General features: G+C 45.2%; 1 protein-coding gene and 1 long non-coding RNA gene across 2 annotated transcripts in view; one reads left to right on the forward strand and one right to left on the reverse strand.

Annotated features, from left to right (window-relative positions):
- Positions 1 to 3,616: 3,616 nt before the first annotated feature.
- On the reverse strand, positions 3,617 to 13,514 carry LOC309527747. Its single transcript, XR_014217332.1, has 2 exons — positions 12,991 to 13,514; positions 3,617 to 6,641 (listed from the first exon to the last, which is right to left on the reverse strand). It is a non-coding gene; the product is annotated as an uncharacterized lncRNA (long non-coding RNA).
- A 2,480-nt stretch (positions 13,515 to 15,994) lies between these two features.
- Positions 15,995 to 24,917, forward strand: part of MAPKAPK3 (MAPK activated protein kinase 3) — a 71,741-nt gene continuing 62,818 nt past the window's right edge. Inside the window, exons 1-2 of the mRNA XM_082214570.1 lie at positions 15,995 to 16,168; positions 20,712 to 21,098. Of these exons, the coding sequence (XP_082070696.1) occupies positions 20,874 to 21,098 (225 nt within the window). The 5' untranslated portion in view covers positions 15,995 to 16,168; positions 20,712 to 20,873. The remainder of the gene's footprint in view (positions 16,169 to 20,711; positions 21,099 to 24,917) is intronic.

Genomic DNA, 24,917 nt, shown 5'->3' on the forward strand with positions numbered 1-24,917 from the left:
CTGCATTCCTGTACCCGTGAAAATCTACGAAAGCAAATATCTCACCTCTACGGGGAGGAAACCTTCCAGCTGACAAGAACCTACGAGAAACTAGAAATCCACCCCGACTCTTACACGGGAAGACACCCGAAGACACCAAAACCTGCATATATATATATATATATATATATATATATATATATATATATATTCCTCTGTGCTTTCCACTTACATTCCTGTTGGCACTCAGACTGATTTTGCTATAGGAAGGAATTATCTGCTATATATCCAGGCTGATAGCTACCTGGATCTTTTAGAACTGATGGCAAAAGAACTGAAATGCCTCTGATTCCCATGTTATGGAGAAGTTGAGCTGTGCATCATCAGTGTACTGATGACACCTTGCTCCAAAATTCCTAATGACTGCGCCCAATGGCTTTGAAAGTATTAAATAGCACTGAGGGAGAATAGCACTCTGTGGAACCCCATAGCAGAAGTGCCAGAGGGCCAAGGAACACTCCTCCAGTGCTACTGTCTGGACACAACCCTGAAGTTATGAGTGGAACCACCAAAATACAGTGCCTCCATTATCCATCCCACTAAGTTGGTCCAGGAAGATACCATCAAAGGCCTTTGGGAGATCAAGTTTCTTGACTCCAAGACATATCAATAATGTAACAGCACCAGCATAATAGCCTGTGTGCAGAAACCCTTACAAAGGGTGTGTGTGTATGTGCTGGTACGCTCCTGATTCAAGAGGTCTCAGGCCCCAAGTAATCAGGTTTCAGGGTTTAGGGGGTGGAAAGTAACAGTCAGTCTAATGGGACCAGTGGCACAATCCAGGTTTAGTGAACAACATTGTTCAAGACAGGTAGGCTTAGCATGAGAGAGGAGGACAAGGTCCTGCTGTGACTGAAAATCACATTGTGAGGCTGGTTGGTGGAGCCAGACTAATCCTTGCCAGCTTGCCACTGAAGCCTAGATGGCACCCTTGAGAAACAGAGCTTAGTCTGGAAGGCACATGCCGGGACACGGGTGGTACTGTGGTCTAAACCACAGAGCCTAGGGCTTGCCAATCAGAAGGTCGGCAGTTCGAATCCCCGCAACAGGGTGAGCTCCCGTTGCTCCATCCATGCTCCTGCCAACTTAGCAGTTCAAAAGCACGTCAAAGTGCAAGTAAATAGGTACCGCTTTGGTGGGAAGGTAAACGGCGTTTCCATGCGCTGCTCTAGTTTGCCAGAAGCGGCTTTGTCATGCTAGCCACATGACCCGGACAAACGTTAGCTCCCTCGGCCAGTAAAGCGAGATGAGTGCCTCAACCCCAGAGTCGTCCGTGACTGGACTTAACTGTTAGGGGTCCCTTTACCTTTACCTTTAGCATAGAAGGTAAGGCAGCAGAGCCTTGCTGCTGTGGGAGCCAGTTTGAGACCTGGCTTCCAGTGTCTCGTGGGTAGCTAGTCTGTTCTTTCACACTCATAAATAGGTCTCATTTCAGTGAAAGAAAAGCAGCCAATTAGCCAGATCACATTTTAAAATGAGCTGTGTGAAGGCTGTTGTTTCCCGCAGCCCCAATTAACCTTTCATAAAGTCATACTGTTCCCATTTCAAAGTGGAGTTCTTTGAAATTATAGACACATAAATGCTATGATCACTCCAGCTGATTTTGAACCTAAAAGTATAGCAGAGGCGCTTTCTATTGGTGTCTGCAAACTTCCTAGACTTGTTAGCAAAGCGCAATCTAGTAGTCAGAATCTGACAAATTACTTCCAGCTCTACATGGTGAGGTTTCATGCTCATTCTCTTTGAAAATATAGTTAATAGCTCAGTAGCTTTCATTAACCTTTTAAGGGAGCAAATTGTGACAGCAGTATGTGTGTATACTCAAGTTGGGTAGCTTTTACAGACTAGTTCTCTAATTGGTTCAGAAATACATGTTATTTCTCTGCCTGTTGGTGGGAGGAAAGTATGAAAGCTTTTGCATTTATCAGACATAATGAAAGGATTGCCTGGTCATATTTTCATGATTCTAGTTTTTAGTCCAGTATCTATTATGTTTAACTACAGTTCATGCCTCAAAAACTATTTTCTAGGAATTACTTGCAGTCATATTGTTTGTACCACATGTATGTTTAATGCATCAGGCTTCTAAACTCTGCAAATTACCTCCAGGTTAAATGTCTGCTGGTATATTGCTGCTGACATCATAGATGATCGGTGAACAATCCAATTGCATACAAGGTCGTGAATGAAAGACGTGTTGATTCACTATATAAACACACTTAGAAAGAACTCTATTACAAACATTCTGAGAAAATCGTGGAGCAACATTACTGGAAAGTTCCAAAAAGAGAGCGCTAAAAATAATTCCTGCACATTGCATTCTAGGTTTCAACACTACAATACTACCATCTGCTGGTAAAAGTATCTCAATGTGAAAACAAGTAGGACATATGTATTAGGGAACTAGAACACCAGTTGGGATGTGAGTGCATATGGATAATATATATGGCATGGTCAACTTTCAATTATATTTGCAGTACTTATGTCTGTAGTGCAGGATATTTAGTGGGCATCTATTGATGTCAATAGGGAACATCCAACTAATTCTGGTGGAGCAGGCTTTGATCGATGAACACGCTTCAACCCTAGGTTAAGAACATTTAAAGATTGTTTTGTTCTGAGGCACCAAAGCGCATGGAATGTCTAGGAATGTCAGGCATCCAGCCAGAAATAACTATAAGAACAGGTCTACTGGCTAAGACCAAAGTCTCATCTAATCCAGTATTCTATTTTCATAGTGGCCAGATGCCTGTGCAACAGCACCTTCCCCTTTTGTGATCCCCAGCAGGAATGAATACTAGTAGGCATTGATAAAGGTAAAGATACCCCTGCCCGTACGGGCCAGTCGTGACCGACTCTGGGGTTGCGTGCTCATCTCGCTTAAGAGGCCGGGAGCCAGCGCTGTCCGCAGACACTTCCGGGTCACGTGGCCAGCGTGACGAAGCTGCATCTGGCGAGCCAGCGCAGCACACGGAACGCCGTTTACCTTCCCGCTATAAAGCGGTACCTATTTATCTACTTGCACTTTGATGTGCTTTCAAACTGCTAGGTGGGCAGGAGCTGGGACCGAACGACGGGAGCTCACCCCACCGCGGGGATTCGAACCGCTGACCATACGACCGGCAAGTCCTAGGCACTGAGGTTTTACCCACAGCGCCACCCGCGTCCCTTAGCCATTGATACCCTCCATGAATTTTTCTAATTACCTTGTAAAGCTATCCAAGATGGTGGCCATTACTACATCCTGGGGGAGCGAATGCCATAGTTTAACTATGCACTGTGTGAAGTATTTTCTTTCGTCTGCCCTGAATCTCTCAACATTCAGCTTCATGGGATGACCACAGGTTGTAGTATTACAAGAGAGGGAGAATAATGATCATCTACCCACTTTCTGCCCACCAAATTTTACACATCTCTTATTGCGTCCCCCCACCCCTTACTTGCCTTTTCTCTAAAGCACCAAATGCTATATAACCGGTCCTCATAAGGGAGTTGTTCCAGCCCCTTGATCATTTTGGTTGACTCTTCTTGGATGGCATTTTCCAGCTCCACAATAACTATTTTTTTAAAAAAAATATTTTTATTAAAGATTTTATTGGTTTACAAAAGCACATGCCTTGTCTCTTTTTTCAGGTTGTACAGTCTTTCTTACAAACCAGTGACATTTGTTGTGAGGCATTAGTGTTGAGTATAGGATAAGGTTGGGGAAGAAGAGGGGGGAGACGAGAGGTGAGGTGGTGAGTTTATATTCTTTTGTATAGAGTACGTGTGTGGTTTTTGTGTCAGCATCAACTGGGAAGGTTCTCTTTCTATCTGTTACATTTCCTTGGTAGTGGGAGGTATTGGGGGGCAGGGTGTGGTTGGTTGTCTCTGGTTAACTGCAGTGGGGTTTGTTTGCATTTATGAGGGGGGAGGGTTTGTTGGATCAGGTAAGCCATATTGGTTTGTATGCTGTCAGTGGGTTCTTGTTTTCTTGTTGAAATGTGTAATATTAATATTAATAATAATTTATACCCCGCCCATCTGGCTGAGTTTCCCCAGCCATTCTGGGCAGCTTCCAGTCGAGTGTTAAAAACAATACAGCATTAAATATTAAAAACTTCCCCAAACAGGGCTGCCTTCAGATGTCTTTTAAAAATAAGATAGCTGCTTATTTCCTTTACATCTGAAGGGAGGGCTTTCCACAGGGCAGGCACCACTACCGAGAAGGCCCTCTGTCTGGTTCCCTGTAACCTCACTTCTCGCAATGAGGGAACCGCCAGAAGGCCTCAGCACTGGATCTCAGTGTCCGGGCTGAACGATGGGGGTGGAGATGCTCCTTCAGGTATGTGATAAAGGGGAGACATACTGGGTTGAAGGTGCCCTCTTTTATTTGTCCCCGTATCAGTTTCAGTTTATTGCTTAGCTTTTCTAGTAAGGGCGTTTCCCATACAATTTGATACCATCTGCCACTTCTGGAGCTGGGTTGAGGGAATCCAGATTGGGAGGGTTTAGAATAAATAGGTTAGTTTTGGGAGGGTGATCATTTTGATCATGGCTATTTTGTTTGAGAGGGTGAAGTTGGTGTTGTTACATTTCCTCAAGTCTCTGTTATTTGTCGCCACAGGGGCTTGTAATTGTGGAAGTACAGTTTGTTGAAGTTTCTGGTTATTTGAACCACTAGGTACCTGAATTTGGTACAGCAGTGATGTTGGTGAATTCCTTTTGGGTATGCGGGAGGTGGGGGATGTTGAAGCACATAGCCTCAGATTTTGCAAAGTTTACTTGTAGGCCTGATGCCATTGCAAATGTTAGGGTGGTTGCTGTGCTTATGGGGTCTGGTGTTGTGACCATCATGTCATCTGTGAAGAGCCCTCGTTTGTAGCTTTTACCTTTTATTTCCACACCCTTGATATCTGGGGCTGCTTGGAGTCGGACTGCTAGGGGTTCCAGGGCCAAGATTAATAGGAAGGGAGACAGTGGGCATCCTTATTTTGTGCCTCTTTGGGTTGCTATGGTACTGGAGTCCATATTGTTAATTCTGCATTTTGTCAAGGCTTGGGAGTAAATTTCTTTGAGGATTTGTAGGAAGTTGGGGCCAAATTTCATGTTAGGTAATACTCCTTTCCATTCTAAGCAATCAAAGGCTTTAAGGATATCTAGGGACATGATCATCAGAGGGAGTTTGGTCGTTTTGCTGTGTTCTCCCAGATTCAGTAGTTTCCTAATGGGGTCTGTTATGTTGTGACCAGGGACAAAGCCTGCCTGGTCTGGGGTGATTAGTTTGTGTAGGAAGATTTTTAGGCAGTTAGCAAGGACTGATGTGAATATCTTGTAGTTTATCAATCCCCTCGCATTTAGTGTAATTGCTTTTGTATGTCTTTTTTATAGGGTGATTCCCTGCCAACCCGTCTGGGTTGTTCTGTGTTTCTCACCTTATATTGTCTATCGAACCTGTGTGTTGTGCTGACATATAGTGTGGTGGGTGGGGGTAGGAGGTTAAAGTTAGGGATGGACTGAAGATTGGGGGTAGGTTATAGAGAGTAGCCTATAGGTAGTTATATAGGTGTTTGTTTGTGGTAGCTTGGACCATTTGGCTCCCAGCCAGTTGGTCCTGGTCCTGTGTCTCAGCTGACATGGATGGCCTTGTTTGAGAACAGGCCATCCTCCCTTTCGCTTGTGATAGGGGTGGATCAGTGAGACAGTGCCAAGCGCCTTTGGGGCACTTGTGTTGGGTATAAAGTTTATAAACAATGTCAGTATTGTTAACAACATTATTGATTTGCTGGGGTATTAGGGTAGGGATGTGAGTATGGGCACGCTCGGGTGCCATCATTATGTTAGTTATTTGTCAGTTTTTAGCCTGTTTGCTGGTTATTTAATTGGGGTTGGGGTGTTGTTTTAGTTAGTATGAGTTCACCTTTTTCTGTTTTCCTTCTTTTACCTGCGTATTTTGCTTTTTTCATGTGAGGAAGGGGACGGAGAGGTTGGGGGCGGAGGTGGGCTCTATTTTTGTTTGTGTGCTTATTTTTTGTGTATAGTTATTGGAGCGAGGGGTGCGTGTGGTTGGGGTGATGGGTTGTTGGGGTGGGTGGAGTTGGAGAGATTGGAGGAGTGTCATCTGGGTTGGCCTATGGAGGCATGGGGCGGGAGGGGTGGCAGTGGTGAGTGTCATCTGGGTTGGTGTTGCTGTGGGAGGGGTCTCTGTGGATAGCAAGGGGGAGGAGAGGAAATAAAAAAGTGGGGTTCACCAGTCCATTGCTTTGAGGTAGTTTCTGTGTGCTTCATTTGGCATTAGTTGATGTTGTAGGGTTGTCAATCTGTGGTGTGTGGCTTTAGCTGAAGTTGGTTCATAATCTTGTGTTGTGTGTTTGGCAGGGCTGTTCTGTGAGAGGTACTTGACTATCTTGGTTTGCACTGCCATGTTGTTTCTGTTGTTTCTTCTTTCCCTTGTTGACTGTCGTCCAGTCGTTCGCTGTATTTTCATCTTGGTTGTTGTTCGGTGGATCTGATGGTTGCCATTCTGGTGGAGGGTTAAGTCCGAGGTTCTCCAATAGTTGCAGGGCTTCAGGTATGTTGGTGGCTGCTGCTGCATTGTGCATGTCACTGTCAGGATGCTGTCACTGGCTCCCAGGAAAGTATAAAGACAAAAAATTATTACAGTCCTTCTTTATTTCAGATTTTACAGAGAGTGGCTATAGAACCCAGCCTCTTGGGTAATGGCATTCTCCTGAATGAATATCCACCCCCTTGCTGTCCCACTTCCTCATTTGTCAACATCATTATCTCCTCTATGGGTGCCGCTAAGTGCCCCCCTGTCTTTGAGCTCTTTGCTCTCCTACTTTTAAGGCTCACCGGGTTCTGGGGGATGGTGAATCTGGAATGCTTTCTAGTGGTAATGTGTCAGCCAGCTGCTCTGGCTCTGCCTGCTCCTCATCTCCCATTATTTCCCAACTTTCACCCTCATCTGTCTCTGAGCTGTGACCTCCCATAAACCCCTGTTGTAAATCTATACTGTCTTCCTTTTCCTCCTCCCTGGAAGGGTCAGGATGGGAAGGCGGTCTCCACCATTCCTCCTCCTCTGCCCAGCCCCTGACAGCCATCCATCACCCTGCACTCCCTGAACAAGGAAGCAAGGTGATGAACCATCCACTACTCTGTGCCTCAACAGAAGCAAGGCAACTGCTGCAACAGCATACAAGTCAGCCCACCCCCAGGCCGCATACATGAAGTGAGGAAGTGACATTCCACCCCTTAAGCTGCACACCTTACAAGCAAGGAAGTGGCAACTGCAAAGACTTTGCAACAGGCCAGGCACCAATGAAGGTGTGCTTCTGTTCAAACGAGTCCAGCATTCTAAACAATTGTTTTCTCCAGAATAGGAGAAAACAAACTTGCTCCATCTTCCATGTGAGGGCCCTTTAGATATTTGAAGATGGCTATCATATCGCCTCTCAGTCTCCTCTTATCCAGGCTAAACATACCCATATCCCTCAACCATTCCTCATAAGTCTTAGTTTCCAGACCCTTTATCATATTGGTTCCCCTCCTCTGCACATATACCAGCTTGGCGATATCCTTTTTAAATTGTAGTGCCCAGAAGTGGACACAGTACTATAGGTATGGTCTAACCAAGGCAGAATAGAGTGGAACTATTACTTCTCTTGAAGTAATATACCTCTGTTGATGCAGCCTATAATAGCATTAGCTTTTTTCGTTGCTGCATTGCACTGTTGACTCATGTTAAGCTTGTGGCCCACGAAGACACCTAGATCCTTTTCACATGTACTACTAGCAAGCCAGGTGTCCTCCCCCATCTTATATTTGTACAGCTGGTTCTTCCTGCCTAAATGTAGAACCTTACATTTGTCCCTACTGAAATTCATTTTGTTAGTATGGGCCCAGTTCTCCAATCTGTTAAGGTCATCTTGAATCCAGATTCTGTCTTCTGCTTGTTCCACCAAAGCTTGGTTTAATTTCTAGCTGGCTTTGAAGCTTGGCAAGCGTCTGGAGTGGGATGGCCAAACAAACCAATGATACGCAAGGCTGTTGGGTTCAGACAAAAGTTCACACAAGCCTTTGATCATTAGCCAACAGCAAACCAAGGCTTCAAAACATGGTTTGCTGCCAGAGAACAACCCATGGGCTGCTGGGCTAGGGCCAGACATTCAAACAAACAGATTACATATCATGGTTACCTGTGAATCAAGACTCAAAGAACTATGCTACAAAAGCTAGAATGTGATAAACTACTAACACAGTTGAGGGGAACTGATTTAAAGTTTGGAAGTTGTCAAATAAGGGCCTTTAGCAAAATAAACTTTAAATTAATATTTAATTTCCAGACTCATGAAAGATTAAAGAAGAAAGGGAACTTTTGCCTTCTGGGCACTTCTACTTTCCAAATCTTCAAAAAAATAAAAAGCGAACATCAATAAATATAATTCAAATGAGTGAAAAGATCCTATGGCACTCACAACTCCTACGGGCCCATCAACATATCCTTCATCCCTGTCTCACAGGAATCCTTAGCTCTTTGAATCCCTATGAGCACAAAGGAAATTACAAAGGGTTTGATTTTTATCACAATAAATATATATCTAAAGGAAGATCTGAGATCTGGATTTGAGGTCACAGCACTATTTGGGGAATACTCCTATGAGGTGCAAACAAATACAGCCGAAGGAACCAGGCTAGTCTTCTCTCTGTTCCCAAGTGGCAATGGTTCATTGCTAACTCAAAGGAATTTATGACCTAGCACTTTTGTTGCTGCAAGAACAAGCTGGGCAGGAAAATGGTAAAATGTTAACTGGCTCAGAGTATAGAGCATCTGCACAAAAGAAAACAATGGGTAGATGGATTGGGGGTGGAGGTGCCAACTTGAATAAAATATTGGGGAAACCAGGTAAGCCCCACCCCCCATAATCGATCACAATACGTGGCACATACACACCATTTGAATGGCAATGCCTATCAACTTTGCCCCTCAAATATTTTAGGGGGGAGGTGAAGGGACTTTGGCCCCTAGGAACTGGTTTCTATGATGCGGGGGGAGGGCTGAAGGTTAGCCACACCACCAAAGAAACTTCCCCTGGTTGCAATCCAAAGTTAGAACTGTTTATCCATTTCCTTGTAAGATTTTGCAGCAGTTCCTCATTTACATTTGTATACCTTCTATTTATTATATACTAAATGTACAATATTAATCACCAGTATAAAAAGCCAGTAGTAATAGGTGAAGTATTAGAAACTGGATCTTTGACCTAAACAGAGATAAGAAAAATGTACTACCCTTGCAATATGCTGTAAGGACTTTGTGCTCACCTGAGGAATATATTTTACTGAGAAGAATTGACTTCAATCTCACATTTATCTCAAAGGTTTTTCTGTGAGTTCTCTGGTACAAAAGCAACAGCAGGAATACCTGGACTTCATCCCATGTTAAAATGAATATATTAACATAAAAAGAGTGCTGCTGGATCAGAACAAAGACTTATTTAGTCCAACATCTTGTTCCTCACAGTGGCTAACCAGGTGCCTTTGGGAAGACCACAAGCAGGACACCAGTTCAAATGCTCTTTACTCCTATTGCTTTCCAGCAACTGGTATTCAGAGGCATGGTTCTTCTGATTGTGGAATATACAGCTATCTTCACTAGGAATTGAGAACCTTGTTCTCCATGAATTTGTCTAATCCTCTTTTAAAGCTGTCTAAGCTGGTGGCCATCACATCTGGTGGAAGTGAATTCCATAGTTTAACTAGGGGTTATCCGTACTTGCCTTTTGCCTTGCGCCTTCCAGTTACAGGTCCATGCTTTCAAACTCCATGTCTGAGTTTTTCCCACGAAAACCAGCCCTTTAAAGCTCAATTGGAGCAAATGACAATTTGGTTTTTCTTCAGATTGCCATTTGCTCTGATTGAGCTTCAAAGAGGTTGATGCTGTAAGCCCATGCATCCTATGATTGAGTTTTATATACATATGAGTGTGTTTGTGTGAAAATAAAACCTTATATCCTAAATACACTATAGTCATTAGCTAACTGTTGCAGTTCAGGAGGACTAACGCTCAGAATGAGCTCAGGCTTGCAAGAGAGGTTAAAAATAATAATAATAGAACTTTCTTTATGTATGCTACGACAGCAGCAAGAATACTTATTGCAAAGTATTGGAAGACACAAGATCTACCCACCAGGGAAGAATGGCAGATGAAAGTGATGGACTACATGACACTGGCTGAGATGACTGGCAGAATCCGTGATCAGAGAAAAGAGACGGTGGAAGAGGATTGGAAGAAATTTAAAGTTTATCTTAAGAACTATTACAAAATTGATGAATGTTAAAATGTCGAGGTGTTGAGAAAGAAAAAGGGATTACAGTGACATAAGATTAAGCCGAAGAAAAGACTAAGAGGACACATAATTGATAAAATTATTTAGAAGCTGCTGAAACAACTTTGGAAATTGGGATGCAGAAAGGGGAGGTATGGGGGAGTCCGAGAAATGAGGGTTATGAAAAAAAAGGTTATGAAATTATACATGTTTGTTTGTCTTTTTATATGTTTGTACTGTTTAAAAAATGTTGTAAAACCAATAAAAAAAATTATAATAATAATAATAATAATAATAATAAGGTTTATTTGGCTATGCTAGAAGCAAGAGGAAGAACAAGCAAATAGTAAGCCCTCTGCATGGAGAAGGCAGAGAAATGCTATTGGGCGACAGGCAGAACTGCTTAACACTTCCTTTGCTTGTCTTCACCCAAAAGGAAAGAAGTGCCTAACCTGGTGATCACAGAATATATGATGGAAGGAGGGAGCAGCAGCCAAAGATAGGAAAAAAGGTGGTAAGGGAACACCTAACTACTTTAAATGAATTCAAATCTCCAGGGTCTGATGAGCTGCAACCAAGGGTACTAAAGAAGTTTGCAGATGCAATCGCAGAGCCTCTGTCTATAATCCTTGAGAATTATTGAAGAACAGGTGAGGTCCCTGCAGACTGGAGCTTGGCAAATGTTGTCTCCATCTTCAAAAAGGGGGGAAAGAAGACCCAGATAACTACTAACAAGTCAACTTGATGTCAATACCAATAAAGGTCATGGAACAGATAATTAAAGTTGATCTGTGAGCACTTAGAAAAGGATGCTGTGATTACTAAGGCCCAGAATGGGTTTCTCAAAAGCAAGTCATGCCAGATGAATCTCGTTTCTTTTTTTGATTCAAGCTTGGTGGATCAGGGGAATACTGTGGGAGTAGTGTATCTTGATTTCAATCAGGTTTTTTTCCTTTTCTTTACAAAGTTCCCCATATTTATGTGGAGAAACTGGTAAAATGTGGGCCGGATTAGGTTAGTTAGGTGGATTTGTAGCTGGTTGATCAAACCCAAACAGTGCTCACTAACGGTTCCTCATCATCATGCAATAAATGTGCATCCTGTCGTTTACATCTTTTGTAATGTTTTGAAATCTTTAAGATCATATGTCAGTTTCCTGTTAATTATGTTGCTTTCAACATATACTTTGTATTTCATTTTCTTTAGTAATGTTTTATTCTGGATCTTTTTATTTGATGTTTTAATGTGTTATAAACCAATGAGATTTTTTTACTTAAAAATATAAAGCATATAAAAATGAAGCTATTAATAATAATTTTGAATTATTGATCAAGGTAAATCACTGACCTAAGTATTAACACCTCATATTCACAAATGATGTGAGAAGGCTCTAGTATCAAGAGTTGCCTTGAAATAGACAAGTCCACCATTCAGTTTCTCCTATTGCTGCAGCATTCAAACAGAAAAAGCCACATCTCACTTCCTTCCTTTTGTGCAAAGATTATAGATATAATAGGGATCCTCTCACAGCCTGGACATACCAACCTTTCCTTCATCTGTACAGGGTTTTTATTTTTTTCCAGTTTTAACAGAATGATTCTAGTAACCTAAGCGAGTGCTCATCTTGTATTTTAAGGAAAGAGGATTCATTAGTACTTGTAACTTCTGTCCTAACCCATATAGCTGCTGATGTGCAGAATGCAAAATCCGGTTTGATCCCCAAGGCATTTAATTGAATTCCCGATGGGGTTTTATGCTGCTCTCATTATCAGTGTCTTAGTGCCTCTCCCATTAGTGCATTAAGCAACATTAACATCTGTCACACACAGTTTGCTTTTCCTCTCATCTCCTCCCCATTGAAGTGGAATTATGAGTACTGGGGAAATGCCCTAATATAAACACACATTCATGTGCATGAGACTAGATACAACATCTTCGCTGGCCCTCCTTGTTCTGATAAAAATGTAGCATCATTTGTTCCCTTGTGAAGTTAACATGCTGAACATTAGAAGCTGAAAATTTTACTACGATGTAAAAATCTTATCAGCGCTGATGGACAGTTGCTGTGGAAACGGTAACTTTTATGTCTTCACTGAGCATTTAACCCCCCCCCCAAACAAATTTCTGCACATTATTTTTGCCTCAAACTGAAAGCATGTCTTGATTAATCAGTATAACTAACTGGTTAATGGCTTCGTTAGAGAGGGAAAACAACACTCCCATTAATCTCCAGTGGCCTTTTCTGCATCTAGGGAGGAACTTGGTTCCAGGGCAGAGGTTACCAGCAGGTCTAGACAAGCAGAGAGGATTCTGCTGGGGTGGGGGAGGCACAGAAAGGCTCTCTGGAGATGTATCGATATTCTGCAACAGTGGCTTTTAGGATCAGTTACTGGTTCGATCAACTGGTTGACAGAGCACAGTTAAATATCTCAAATTTGTCCGTCCTTTTCCATTAACCAAGTAGCATGCCAAGCCGGTCCAAAAGTCAGTTAAACGGATGAAGTGTTGCTTTTAAATAGCAGTATAAGGATACAAACAATTTGTACCCTAACACAATACAAAACAAGCTGAGGCTTAGCAAGATACAAATCCTGTATTGCAAATGCAAAAAGCAACTGAGCATAGCAGAGAGTTAATAACATACCTCATAACTTGACAAGTGATCCCAATCCAAGTGGGATTAGGAGTTGTTGCACTCAGGCCTTCTCAGAGGCCCAGGCCACTTGCAGCTTTTAAGGCCCCTTAGCCTGTGGTGACCCAGTATGGCTGCTAGTTCACAGGGATGTAGCCAATGAGGTCACAGGAGCTTGAACAAGTTGTTCTGCATTTGAAAAGTGTCACTTTGGTTCAAAAGTGGTCCCTGCTGTCAAAGCTGCTTTTCTGCTGGGAGAAAAATTGTGTGGTCTCCACCTGTTCTGGTTTTCTCCCCATCCTCTTCTTTACAAAGAAATACAGTGGTACCTCTGGTTGCAAACGGGATCCATTCCAGAGGTCTGGCCTCATCCCAAGGAATTCGCAACTGGAGGACCGCTTCTGCGCATGCGCACATGGCGAAACCCAGAAAAATACTTCAGGTTTGCTGCGTTCGCACCCTAAAGTTTACGTATCCAGAGGGATATGTAAGCGGAGGTACGACTGTAGTGGGAACTTTAAACATTGCAGTTTTATTAATACTTAAGGGATACAGTGGTGCCTCGCAAGACGAAATTAATTCGTTCTGCAAGTCTCGTCTTGCGGTTTTTTCGTCTTGCGATGCACGGTTTCCCATAGGAATGCATTGAAAATCAATTAATGCGTTCCTAGGGAAACCGCCTTCAGACCAGGTCCGGGGACAGTCTGTCCCCGGACCTCTTCTGAAGGCTGGGGGGGGGGGGACAAGGGCTTTTCTTCCCACCCCCAGCATTTTAAAAAACCCCGGGACAGCGGAGGACTTCTCCGCTGTCCGGGCGATCTTAAAATGCTGGCGGGCAGCATTTTAAAATCGCCCCGGACAGCGGAGGACTTCTCCGCTGTCCGGGGCGATTTAAAAGCCCCTGGGAAGGCAGGCAGGGGGGACAAAGACTTTTGCCCCCCGCCAGCCTTCAGAAGAAGTCCTGGACCTCTTCTGAAGGCGGGCGGGGGGCGAAAGTCTTTGCTTCCCCCGCCTGCCTTCAAAAGGTGTCCCCGCGGCGGCGGGAGGTGTCCCCTGCCCCCCGCCCGGCTTCGGAGCACCGGGAGAAGCGATCTCCCCGCAGCCCCTTGCTTCAAAAGAGGTCCGAGGGCAGCGGGGAAGAAGCGCTTCGCTTCCCGCTGCCCCCAGACCTCTTTTGCAGCAAGGGGCTGCGGGGAGATCGCTATCTCCCCGCAGCCCCTTGCTGCAAAAGACGTCCGGGGGCAGCGGGGAAGAAGCGCTTCGCTAAACATGCCCAGCTCCCTTAGCCGTTCCTCATAAGGCATCGTTTCCAGGCCTTTGACCATTTTGGTTGCCCTCCTCTGGACACGTTCCAGTTTGTCAGTGTCCTTCTTGAACTGTGGTGCCCAGAACTGGACACAGTACTCCAGGTGAGGTCTGACCAGAGCAGAATACAGTGGCACTATTACTTCCCTTGATCTAGATGCTATACTCCTATTGATGCAGCCCAGAATTGCATTGGCTTTTTTTAGCTGCCGCGTCACACTGTTGGCTCATGTCAAGTTTGTGGTCAACCAAGACTCCTAGATCCTTTTCACATGTACTGCTCTCAAGCCAGGTGTCACCCATCTTGTATTTGTGCCTCTCATTATTATTATTTTGCCCAAGTGCAATACTTTACATTTCTCCCTGTTAAAGTTCATCTTGTTTGTTTTGGCCCAGTTCTCTAATCTGTCAAGGTCGTTTTGAAGTGTGTTCCTGTCCTCTGGGGTGTTAGCCACCCCTCCCAGTTTGGTGTCATCTGCAAATTTGATCAGGATGCCCTTGTCAAACGCCATAGCATTAACAAGTGTCTGGATTTGAGGCTCCCTTTGAGTTTGAAGCAGCAGGGGGCAAATGACCATCCAGCCCACCCCACCCCCATCCCTGGGGGCACTAAGAAAAGCCAACCTTGGACATCCATAGGATATTGTGTCCAGAGCACACCGCTCTTTTTTTCGCTTTCCAAAATAACGGAAGGGAAAGACACACAGTCGACATAGCTTTGAAATGTGCAAGTGTCACCATCTTGCTTGCTTGCCTTCCGGCATCTTCCTGGCCGTGCCCACTTCCGACCAGCAGGTGCTGCTCTGCTACCATCGGCGCAGCGCGCTGTAGACAATCCGTGTTGTTTGCGTGAACCCAAAGCTACAGAATAATAAGAGGGTTGTTGTAAATAGCCCGCCCCCCTGCTTCTTCCTCGCTGAGCAGTCTCATGGCCCATGAAATCGCTTCGCGGTTGCTTTCTCCCTCCACCCCCCCGCCGCCGCTTTCCAGTTGTCCCCTTTAAAACAAATAAAAAGCTAAGCCCTCGGAGCGCGGCGATGCAGTTGCAGACTTTGCTCTCGAGGGTGCCGCTGCTCCCTCTCCCTCCCGCGAGCCCCTTTGTTCTCAGCGCAAACTCCGCCACGGAGAAGCGTCACCGCGAAACAAAGCAGCCGGAGACAGTAGCGCGATTCACCACGACAGCATGAAGAGCAAAGGGGAGCTTTCTCCCAGGCCAAGCCCTTTGCAGACATGTGCTGCAAGGAAGGGGGAAAAAGGGGTGGGAACAGCATCGGCTCCATTTCGCGCGCCTTCTTTTGAACGCAGCGCCCCCCGCCCCCGCCGAACCGTCCATTTGGGTCAACGGGGAACTCCTGGCTCTTTGCTTCATGGAGTTGTTTCCACGAAGCTGGCGAGCCCCGGCCGAGCCGCCGTTTCCTCGGCTGCCCCTTTTTGCAGTGAGCGAAGCGGCAGCCGTGCCGAGGTTGCTCTCCTCCGCTCCTTGCCTTCCACATTGGTCTTGCCCCGGCTCGCGCTGCCCGGGCTCCGTCCTGCCGCCCACCTGCCGCCGCCACCAGAGGAGCCCCCTCCGCCCGCCCGCCCCCGCCAGGTGTCCCGGAGCACGTGCTCTCCCCCCCACCCCCCGCTCCGCACCACTCCCGCATGCCCCTCCCTCCCTCCCTCCTCCCCGGCGGGTGCCTCTGCCGGGACCGGGTTGGGCCGGGGAGTCACATGAGCGGCCGCCCAAGTCTGCCCTACGCGGCTCGAGGAAAAGCCTCGGCTGGGCCGCGGAGGTGGCGAGGCGCTGCGCGGCTGCTGGCCCCCATCCCCGCCCCTCCTTCCGTCCCGCTCGTTTGATGGAGCAGCAACAGAGCGACCACCTGTGAGGAGCATGCGCTTAACGCAGGTAATACAACACCCCCACCCTCCCGCCACCGGCATCTCTCGCCTTGCGCTTCTCCAACTGCTCCGCTCCCACGCTTTTGTTCTCTCTTCCTCCGCCCCCACCTTGGCCGCTCACCTGAGGAAACCTCCTTTCCTCGGGCTTTGCGACTTCGGTGGGTTGGAGGACTCTTTGCCTCGAGAACTACTTTTCTCCCTGGCAGTGCCAGGCGGGCCAGGACATATTTGTACCTGAGGCTTCCCAGTAGATGGTCCCCTCCCGCTTTCTCCACCTCCTCTCAGCCTAACCTAACCTCGTGTGGATATTGTGAGAAATAAAATTGGGGAGATCTCGTCCGCCACCGCGTTTTTTCTCCTGTATGGTCTCCGGGCACATGAGGAGGACACAACTTTGCTAGGTCTGGTCGGTGCCCGGGTGGAAGACTGTGTGGGAACCACGTGTGTACTGCCTTGGGTTTCGTGGTGGAATAAATGTAAGGCCCTAGGAACAAATAAATAACATAGTAAGTGGTACTATGTTTATAAGCAGCTCAAAGTAAGGATGTAAAATGGCCACCTGTTCATTGCATGGTGCCTAAACTGTTTGCACCCATTTACATACACACACACACACACACACACACACACACGAGATTTAACTTAGAAACCCCAAGGAAGGAGCAGAATCTTGAACACAGTCTCAACTCCAACAACTCATACTAAAATTTTAAGATAACTCCTTCTCATATACTTTAAACATCTAGCCCTGAAAACTTTACTATTTAAGGCTGCAGTCCTAACAATGACTAATCAGAAGTGCTTGCTCCCAGGTAGGTGGAGTCAGGCTTGCAGCCTTAATCTCTCCCCCCCTCCCCACTTTTCTTTCTGCCTTCCTTCAGGTAGCTTCAAGGCACAGAATGAGCTCAGTAGATAAGGCCACTGAGGTGTAATTATGATGTTTGTATCCCACCTTTCCTCCAAGGACATATGGCAGCATACATGGCTTTCCCCCTTCCCATTTAACCCCCTTGTCAAGTAGGTTAGGCTGAGAGACCGTGGATGACTGGCCCAAGGTGACCCAATGGGGTTGCAGTCCTCAACACTGCCTCCCTGGAAAGGGGGGGGGGGTACCATCCCAAGTAGCTCACCTGTGGGTAGAGACAGGTCAAAGAGCAATGCTGGCCTGGCCATCCGATGTGGGGAACAATTTGGATTAGGCGTCACATTATTCTGCTGCTGCCTCCTGGTGGGTGGGCGCTCTAGGTGGCTGGCATACTGGGGTGGGCAGGCAGATAGATATCTCAGCAGCTGCCAATAACTTACCCAGCCAAGACATGCAGAAGAATGAGCACTCAGATCCCAAACATGTTGCCCTCCTCTGGATATGTGTGTGTGTATGCTGTGCTGCTACTGTTATCAGTGCTACCTCCCTAGCACAGCCACGGTGATGAGCTTTCCTGGCTCTGTCTTCGAAGGAGGATAGGCGAGGAAAGCTATTGCCTGTCCCACCACTCTTTCAATGTGTTAACTAATCCAGATGGTTCCCCTCATCTCGACGTTGAGCCAGCACTGTTCCCTGACCTTCCTTCACGCACAGGTGAGCTGCTTGGCATGCTACCGTTCCTGTACTGGAATTATTCACCTACTGCATAGCTGTGAAGTTGAGTGTTGTCAGTTTAGACCTTGAAGGGGTTTCCATTTCTTTAAACGGGAGCTGCCTAGAAACAAAAAAATTAATCAAGTGAAGCTTTTTCCATCAGTGTGACCTGAGATGATGGAAGGCAGCATGTGGGGAAACTCCAGTGCACATCTCTGAAAAGAGATGAGGAGAGTTTTCCAGCTTTAAAGCTGGCAACTTATTGAAGCCTCCTACACATTTGCTTACTTAGACAAACAGGTAACCTTCTGCCTCGTTTGTTGTCAGAGAGTGGGTGGATTTGGGGTTGTCTAGCCCAGGTGTGGGGAACATATGGCCCTCCAGAGGTTGTTGGACTACAACTCTCACTACTCCTGGCTAATGGCCAAGCTAGCTTTGGCTGATGGGAGTTGGGAGTCACAACAACATCTGGAAGTCCCAAGGTTCACCACCCCTGTATTTAAAGACAGCTGTTTGGGGTGGCCCGGGTGAAAGAAAGGAGAGGGTTCAGTCATCTTTAATGGTAAAGCCCAGTCCTTTCCATAGCCCTTCAGTTTTTTCATGCAGAATACTTGTAAAGGTAACTCTGGGGTTGCGGCACTCATCTTGCTTTACTGGCTGAGGGAGCCGGGGTACAGCTTCCGGGTCATGTGGCCAGCATGACTAAGCCACTTCTGGCGAACCAGAGCAATGCACGGACACACCATTTACCTTCCCGCCAGAGCAGTACCTATTTATCTACTTGCACTTTGACGTGCTTTTGAACTGCTAGGTTGGCAGGAGCAGGGACCGAGCAACGGGAGCTCACCCCGTCATAGGGATTCGAATCACCAACCTTCTGATCGGCAAGCCCCAGGCTCTGTGGTTTAGACCACAGCACCACCGCGTCCCTTCAGAATACTTGTAGCCAAATTTAAATATATGTTAAAAGTAAGAGTATGGGGATATTTCCACAAAATGTAAGAATCTCCTTCAGCTTCCCATCCCAGTTTCCCCATGCCTGCTGGGATCTTGGGGCATTCTCAGGTAATATCTTCTCCAATCAGAATAGCACCAACATTGGAAGCTGAACAGGAAGTATTTAAATGTTAATTTGGTACCATGGTGGCTGGATTGGTTATGTCATTATTTTGCTACCCTGTGCAAGTACCGACATTACTCTGATCTAACTTGCAGATATGATGTTTACTAAGTAAATATCTTGTTTACTAAGTATATGTCCTGCCTTAGACACCCATGGTAACTAACAACAATGGCATATACCGTATTTTTCGCCCTATAGGACACACTTTTCCCCCTCCAAAAATGAAGGGGAAATCTGGGTGCATCCTATGGGGCGAATGCAGGCTTTCGCTGAAGCTTGGAGAGCGAGAGGGGTCGGTGCGCACCGACCCCTGTCGCTCTCCAGGCTTCAGGAAGACATCAGCAGCCTAGGCAGCCCTGCGGGAGTTCCCGCAGGGCTGTCTAGGCTGCGGATAGCAGCCTGCTTCCCAGAGCGCCGGGCACCCTGAAAGCAGAGCGCTTCGGGAACACATCCGCAGCATGGGGAGTCCTGCGGGAGGCATATACCTGAAGCATATACCAGCCCCACAAGCTCGGGGGACAGCGGGGAGGCGCAGCGCCACCATCCCGCTGTTCCTCGACCTGGTTTGGTTTCCCCGACCTGCTTTTGGGGGGGAAATAAAGGGAATTTTTCCCCCTTTATTTCCCCCCAAAAAAACTAGGTGCGTCCTATGGGACGTAGCGTCCTATGGGACGAAAAATACGGTAAGTAAAATAAAACACAATATGTTGCCTGCAAAGCACCATTGTCTAAAAACAGTATCATGTGGGCTCTTCCCTTGTTTTTCTATCTTCATGGAGAAAATTCACCAGTTTTTAGTGTTGGCCCTCTCAAATATCCCAACATTCAGGAGGTCTGAGATGAGCCTTTCTTGAAGTTTGAATGCTATAAAGCTAATTCTTTTCTTTCTTTCTTTCTTTCTTTCTTTCTTTCTTTCTTTCTTTCTTTCTTTTTAAATGCAAGTTAAGGAATGCGGTCATTCTTTGCTAATGCTACTTTTTATTTTACAAAAGTTTAGCAAATGCACAGTAGTTAGGAATTCAACAATAGCGTTTCTTGCATGGAACGCAATGAAAGCTAGGGCCTCGCATGCTGAATTTGTGTGTTGTACAACTGTTAAAAGCACACACATCCTTCCAGTGTAAAACGTTGGCAGCTCCAGGTCAAACTGATTGCTGCAGTCATGTTATGCCATGAAGTTACCATGTGAATTGTTTTGCTTGCTTTCTATAAGCCACATGGCCTACTACAGAACCTGGCGAGGAATTGGTATGGAAAACTGTCCATTGTTCTCCTATTGATGGTTACGAGTCCTGAGACAAACTACCACCAGGATCAGTGTGGGGTGATAAGGTGAAAAAGAGGGCAGGTTACTGCAGTTTATTTGGTAAGTAGAAGGTACGCCTAGTAAGCCACACCATAGTTACAGTTAGTGCAGTTTATTTGCTTAGCAGAAGCTACATCTAGTAAGCCACACATACCAAAATTCACTCTTTTATACAACCATTAAAGGCATAGCTGTCAGCTTTTCCCTTTTTTAAAGGGAAATCCCCTTATCCCAAAGAGGATTCCTCGCAAGAAAAGGGAAAAGTTGACAGCTATGATTAAAGGTGCAAGAGCCCTATCCTTTTCTACTCCTGGCCACTCTTGATTGGAAGCAACTTGTTTCTGGATACCAGCTGGTGGAGAATAACAGCGAGAGAGTATTGCTGTACTCATGTCCTCCCTGAGGGCTTCCCATAAACATCTGGCTGGCCACTGAGAAACAGGATATTGGCTAAATGGGACTTTGATCTAACATAGCAGGGCTTATGTTCTCATGCTTTTTATAATCAACAAAAATGCCTGTTCACTTCTTCTTTTTTAAAGGTGATCCCTTAGTGGAATCCTAGGAAATGGATCCAGGCTCCTTGAAATGTTTGTCTTGACCTACTTGATGGAGGTACCTTGCGGAAGACGGTGAATGTGAGGCGGAACTGGGCTGGGCTGGGCTGGCCACTTCTTTTTCTGAATTTGTTGCTTCTGCCTACCATGGAACAAGGCGAGAGTCAGCAGGGACCCCCACCCGAGGACCAGGAGGACAGCAAAAGCAACACAAGACCTTTGCCTGCTGGAGCTGTCCCTGTCAAGGGGGAAATAAAGAAACATGCAGTCACAGATGACTACAAAATCTCTAAGCGGGTGCTGGGCCTTGGCATCAATGGCAAAGTAATGGAGTGCTTTCACAAGGCGACAGGGAGGAAATGTGCTTTAAAGGTAAGTAGCTGTTGTTTCCAGACAAGAGTGCCTGGCGTGCTCTGGTCCATGGGGTCATGAAGAGTCGGACATGACTAAACGACTAAACAACTACAACAAGCTGTTGTTTCTCCTTATTTGGAGGCTAAAGACAAGTGTTGTGCTCTCTGCTGCAGTGGTCTAGATGCTCCTGAAGAATTTGAATTAGAAATTCTCTAAATTGCATGGAAACCTTATGTTATTGAGGGCCTAGTTGTTCCAAACCTTTAAGGCTTTCCGAAGTAGTCCCTGAATTAGTGTTTTAAATTATTAATTGTAAAATTATTTTGCTCCTTTGCGTGGGCTGAAATATGCTTCCTTCTCTTCTCTCTCTATTCCCTCCCCCTGCCCGGCCGGTGAGTCAGATAGTGATTTGAATGCTGATGATGCTACACTGTGGTGAACCAGGAAAATATACTGCCTGAGTTACTGAGTTTAGCAGTGCAAAAGATCTGAGATAGAAACTAAAAAAATGCATTTCCAACAACACTTTAATGTGGATTTGACAACAAGACCAATAGTACTGAGACTCAACGACCCCTGTCTATTAGCACCCTGTTTCATTTAACGTCATGTTACATTTTTATTCTGTTAGAACTTACAGTCCTTTTCATTGGTGCAGTGTAACAAATGCTGCTTCAAGATGTATAACTATATATATTTCATACATAGTTAATATTGTGGTAATTTCCACTGCAGGGATGAGTGTTAATCCACTGCTATACTTTAAAGCACTTTTGGGGGAGCACTGTTGGAATGTTTAACAGAGTTTTGTTGTTGTTTTTTATTTGCCAAAAATGTTTTCAACAGATGATGATTAGAATAATTAAGTTGCATTAATTATTGAAAGAGTAAACATCCAATTATATGGTGCACTTATTATACTTATGGAACTGACACTGGTGACAAAACAAGGTCGTGACTAACAGGCTAGGCCAGAACCTTCTGGGCAGTTAAGGATGCTGAGAATGAAATCAGAGGGTGGCGTATACTCCAGCCTGATATAACCTTGAATAAATTATATGGCTAAGTTGCCATATATATGTAAGCAAGCAAACAAACAAGAAGTGTAACTGCAGTGGAATATACTGGTTTGCCTTGATGGTTCCTAGTCATGATAGCTGTATGTTTTCTCCCTTATCCAAGGCAATATGCCTCTAAATACCAGATCATGAGTGGGAGAGTGCTCATGAGTGGCAGAGCATGTTGTGCTCGTGTCTTGCTTGTAGACTTCCACTTGCCATCTGGTTGGCTGCTGTGAGAACTGAATGCTGGACTAGGTAGGACATCGGCCTCATCAAATAAGAGTCTTCTTACGTTTTTAGCTAGGCCTGGAGGGGAGGCATGAAATTGCACACTCCTCTGCAGGTGTCCCCAATATTCCACAAGCAAAGTTTTGGAGGATATGAGGTGGTGGGAAAGGAGCCTGTTGGCTGTTAGGAAGATGGTGCCAGTGGCAGTACCATCTGGAGTTGACTTGCCAAGTGCTTCTCTTTACAGCACTGGGTTAAGGGATTGTCAGGTGGTAGGAGCTATGCTACTCTCATTGTGGCTGGCTGCCATCTCTTCTGTCATTTCTCCCCATCCATCCTTTGGTAAGCTTGGGTCAGGTGGTCACCAAAGGGCCATTGGAGGGCATCTTGACCAGGACATCATCATACTTGGCACTGCCTTGTCTTTGCTAAATCAAGAGTAAGTAGCGGATATATTCACAGTGCAATCCTTACTCAGAATTACCTTTGAGATCAATGCAGCTTACTCCCTAGTAGGTTGGAATATGGTTGCAGCCTGAAACTGCTGGGTTTTTTGCACACCTACCTGGAAGGAAGCACCACTGAAAAAATGAAACCTTTTCCTCAGTAGACATGTAGGGTAAATCTCTTACGATCTGTCTCAAGTATAGTAGTATGGATGTGCTTTTTTAATATATGCGCTTAGCCCATTGTATGTGCATGTTGATGCAATTGAATGTCACATCAATATTGTGTTACCTGATTATGCTGCAGGCTGGACTTGATGTGCAAAGAAAGATGTTAACCAAGTCTCCATGCGTGCTGAGGCACCTTTTCATAAGTGTTTTCTTGATGTTTTTAAAGCCCCTCATTCTTCAGACAAATACTACTGCAGATTGGTATAGGCATCTGTAGTACATAATCTGCGCTTTTGTACCCAAAGAAGCAAATTTAAGGCTTCGATCGTATACTTGGGAATAAGACCTTTTGAACACAGTGGGTCTTGCTTTTGAGGAAACATGTATAAGGTGAGTCTGTTCACTAACATTGCCATTTAGACACCTTCACCAAGAAGCATGTCCAGCTGAACTCAGTTGGGCTTTCTGCTGAAAGCACATGCATAAGAACACACAAGCATGGGTGACACAAGTATTATTTTCACCTGAATGAATACGCCAGTGTGAGGCCATCAAGATGTTCTTGTGCAATGTTGGTTACCCCTGCCCTATGTTTATTTTTTGGCTCTTTGCAAGGTCATTCAGTCACAATTTCATAATTAGAAATGCTTCTCTGTTTGCAAGGCTCTGCATGCAACTGTAACATTTAGGCTGCGATCCCATGTAGCATATAAACTTATTTGGAATAAGTACTGTTGCTCGGTGGACCTTGAGAGTAAGATTGCAGTGTTGAGAGACTGTTGAGCTGGATCTCTACAGAGAGGCTGAAGCCTGGTTCTCAAAACAGCAGATGAGGAGGTAACTCTGTACCTGAACTGTACCACTTCATACTGTCAACTGGAGGGGAGGGAACTGGAGGGGAGGGTTTTACACAATGGGATGCTACGCACAAAACAATTCCCTGCACACAGTGTGTTAAGTGTTAAGCAAAGCACATTCCTTCTGCCACGCACCCTTCAGTGATTTGTAGTTCAATCCTCTCTCCCTCTCCCTCTCCTTCCTTCCCATATTTTATATAATATAAAACGTGATAGTATCATTATTTTTCACAGAGAAATGCTGATCAATTACTTTCTTTATGTTTATTACAGCAAGAAGCTGATTGCCCATACTCTTATTTGGCCTCAGTTTATTTGCCGTTAACCATAAACGTTCACATATTCATTCATTCTCCTAACTAGTTGTTATAGATCCCTCTCTGTGTTAAACAAACTAGAATTTTGGGGACATTTTTTCACAAGTGACATTAAGAGCATCTTTAGCATGGAATAAGTCAATTGGGTGTGTTTAATAGTGGTTATGTTAAAAGATTTGTTTCAAAATGTGTATTCTAGTCACTGTAGGTTTTTCATTCACTTTGCATATTCAAAACTTAAGATGCTCATGATTTCTGAAAACTGTTGTCTTGGCATAGCAAAGGTCTTGTTTCTGATCAATTTCTGTCACACCTGGGAGCCTTGTCTATACATATTGATGTTGATTCTAATTGTGTATCAACAATAATATTGGAAGAGAAATGTGCTTCCATGGCACTAACTCCAACTCAATGTTGCTATCTACAGTTAGCAGCAGGGTTGGGAGAGCAAACGACAATCCTGTTAATCCATATCCTAATTGCAGTTGTTTCCTCTGGCCCTGTGAGTATACAGAATGCTGAAATTCAGGGTTCACTCCAGGTTTTGTAAGGCCCTTCAGATGCTGTTGACCATGGTATTCTCCTGGATCAGTTCTGTGAGTTGGGGGTTGGAGGCACCATTTTTCAGTGGTTCTTCTCTCACCTGTAGGGCTGGTTACAGAGAGTAGTGTGAGTGACTGTGTGTCAGCACCCTGACTGTTAAATTGTGAGATGTCACAGGGCACTATTTTGTTCCCAGTGCTATTGAACATCTATG

This window comes from Podarcis vaucheri, assembly GCF_965113315.1.
Source record: "Podarcis vaucheri genome assembly, chromosome: 2".
NCBI lineage: Eukaryota > Metazoa > Chordata > Lepidosauria > Squamata > Lacertidae > Podarcis > Podarcis vaucheri.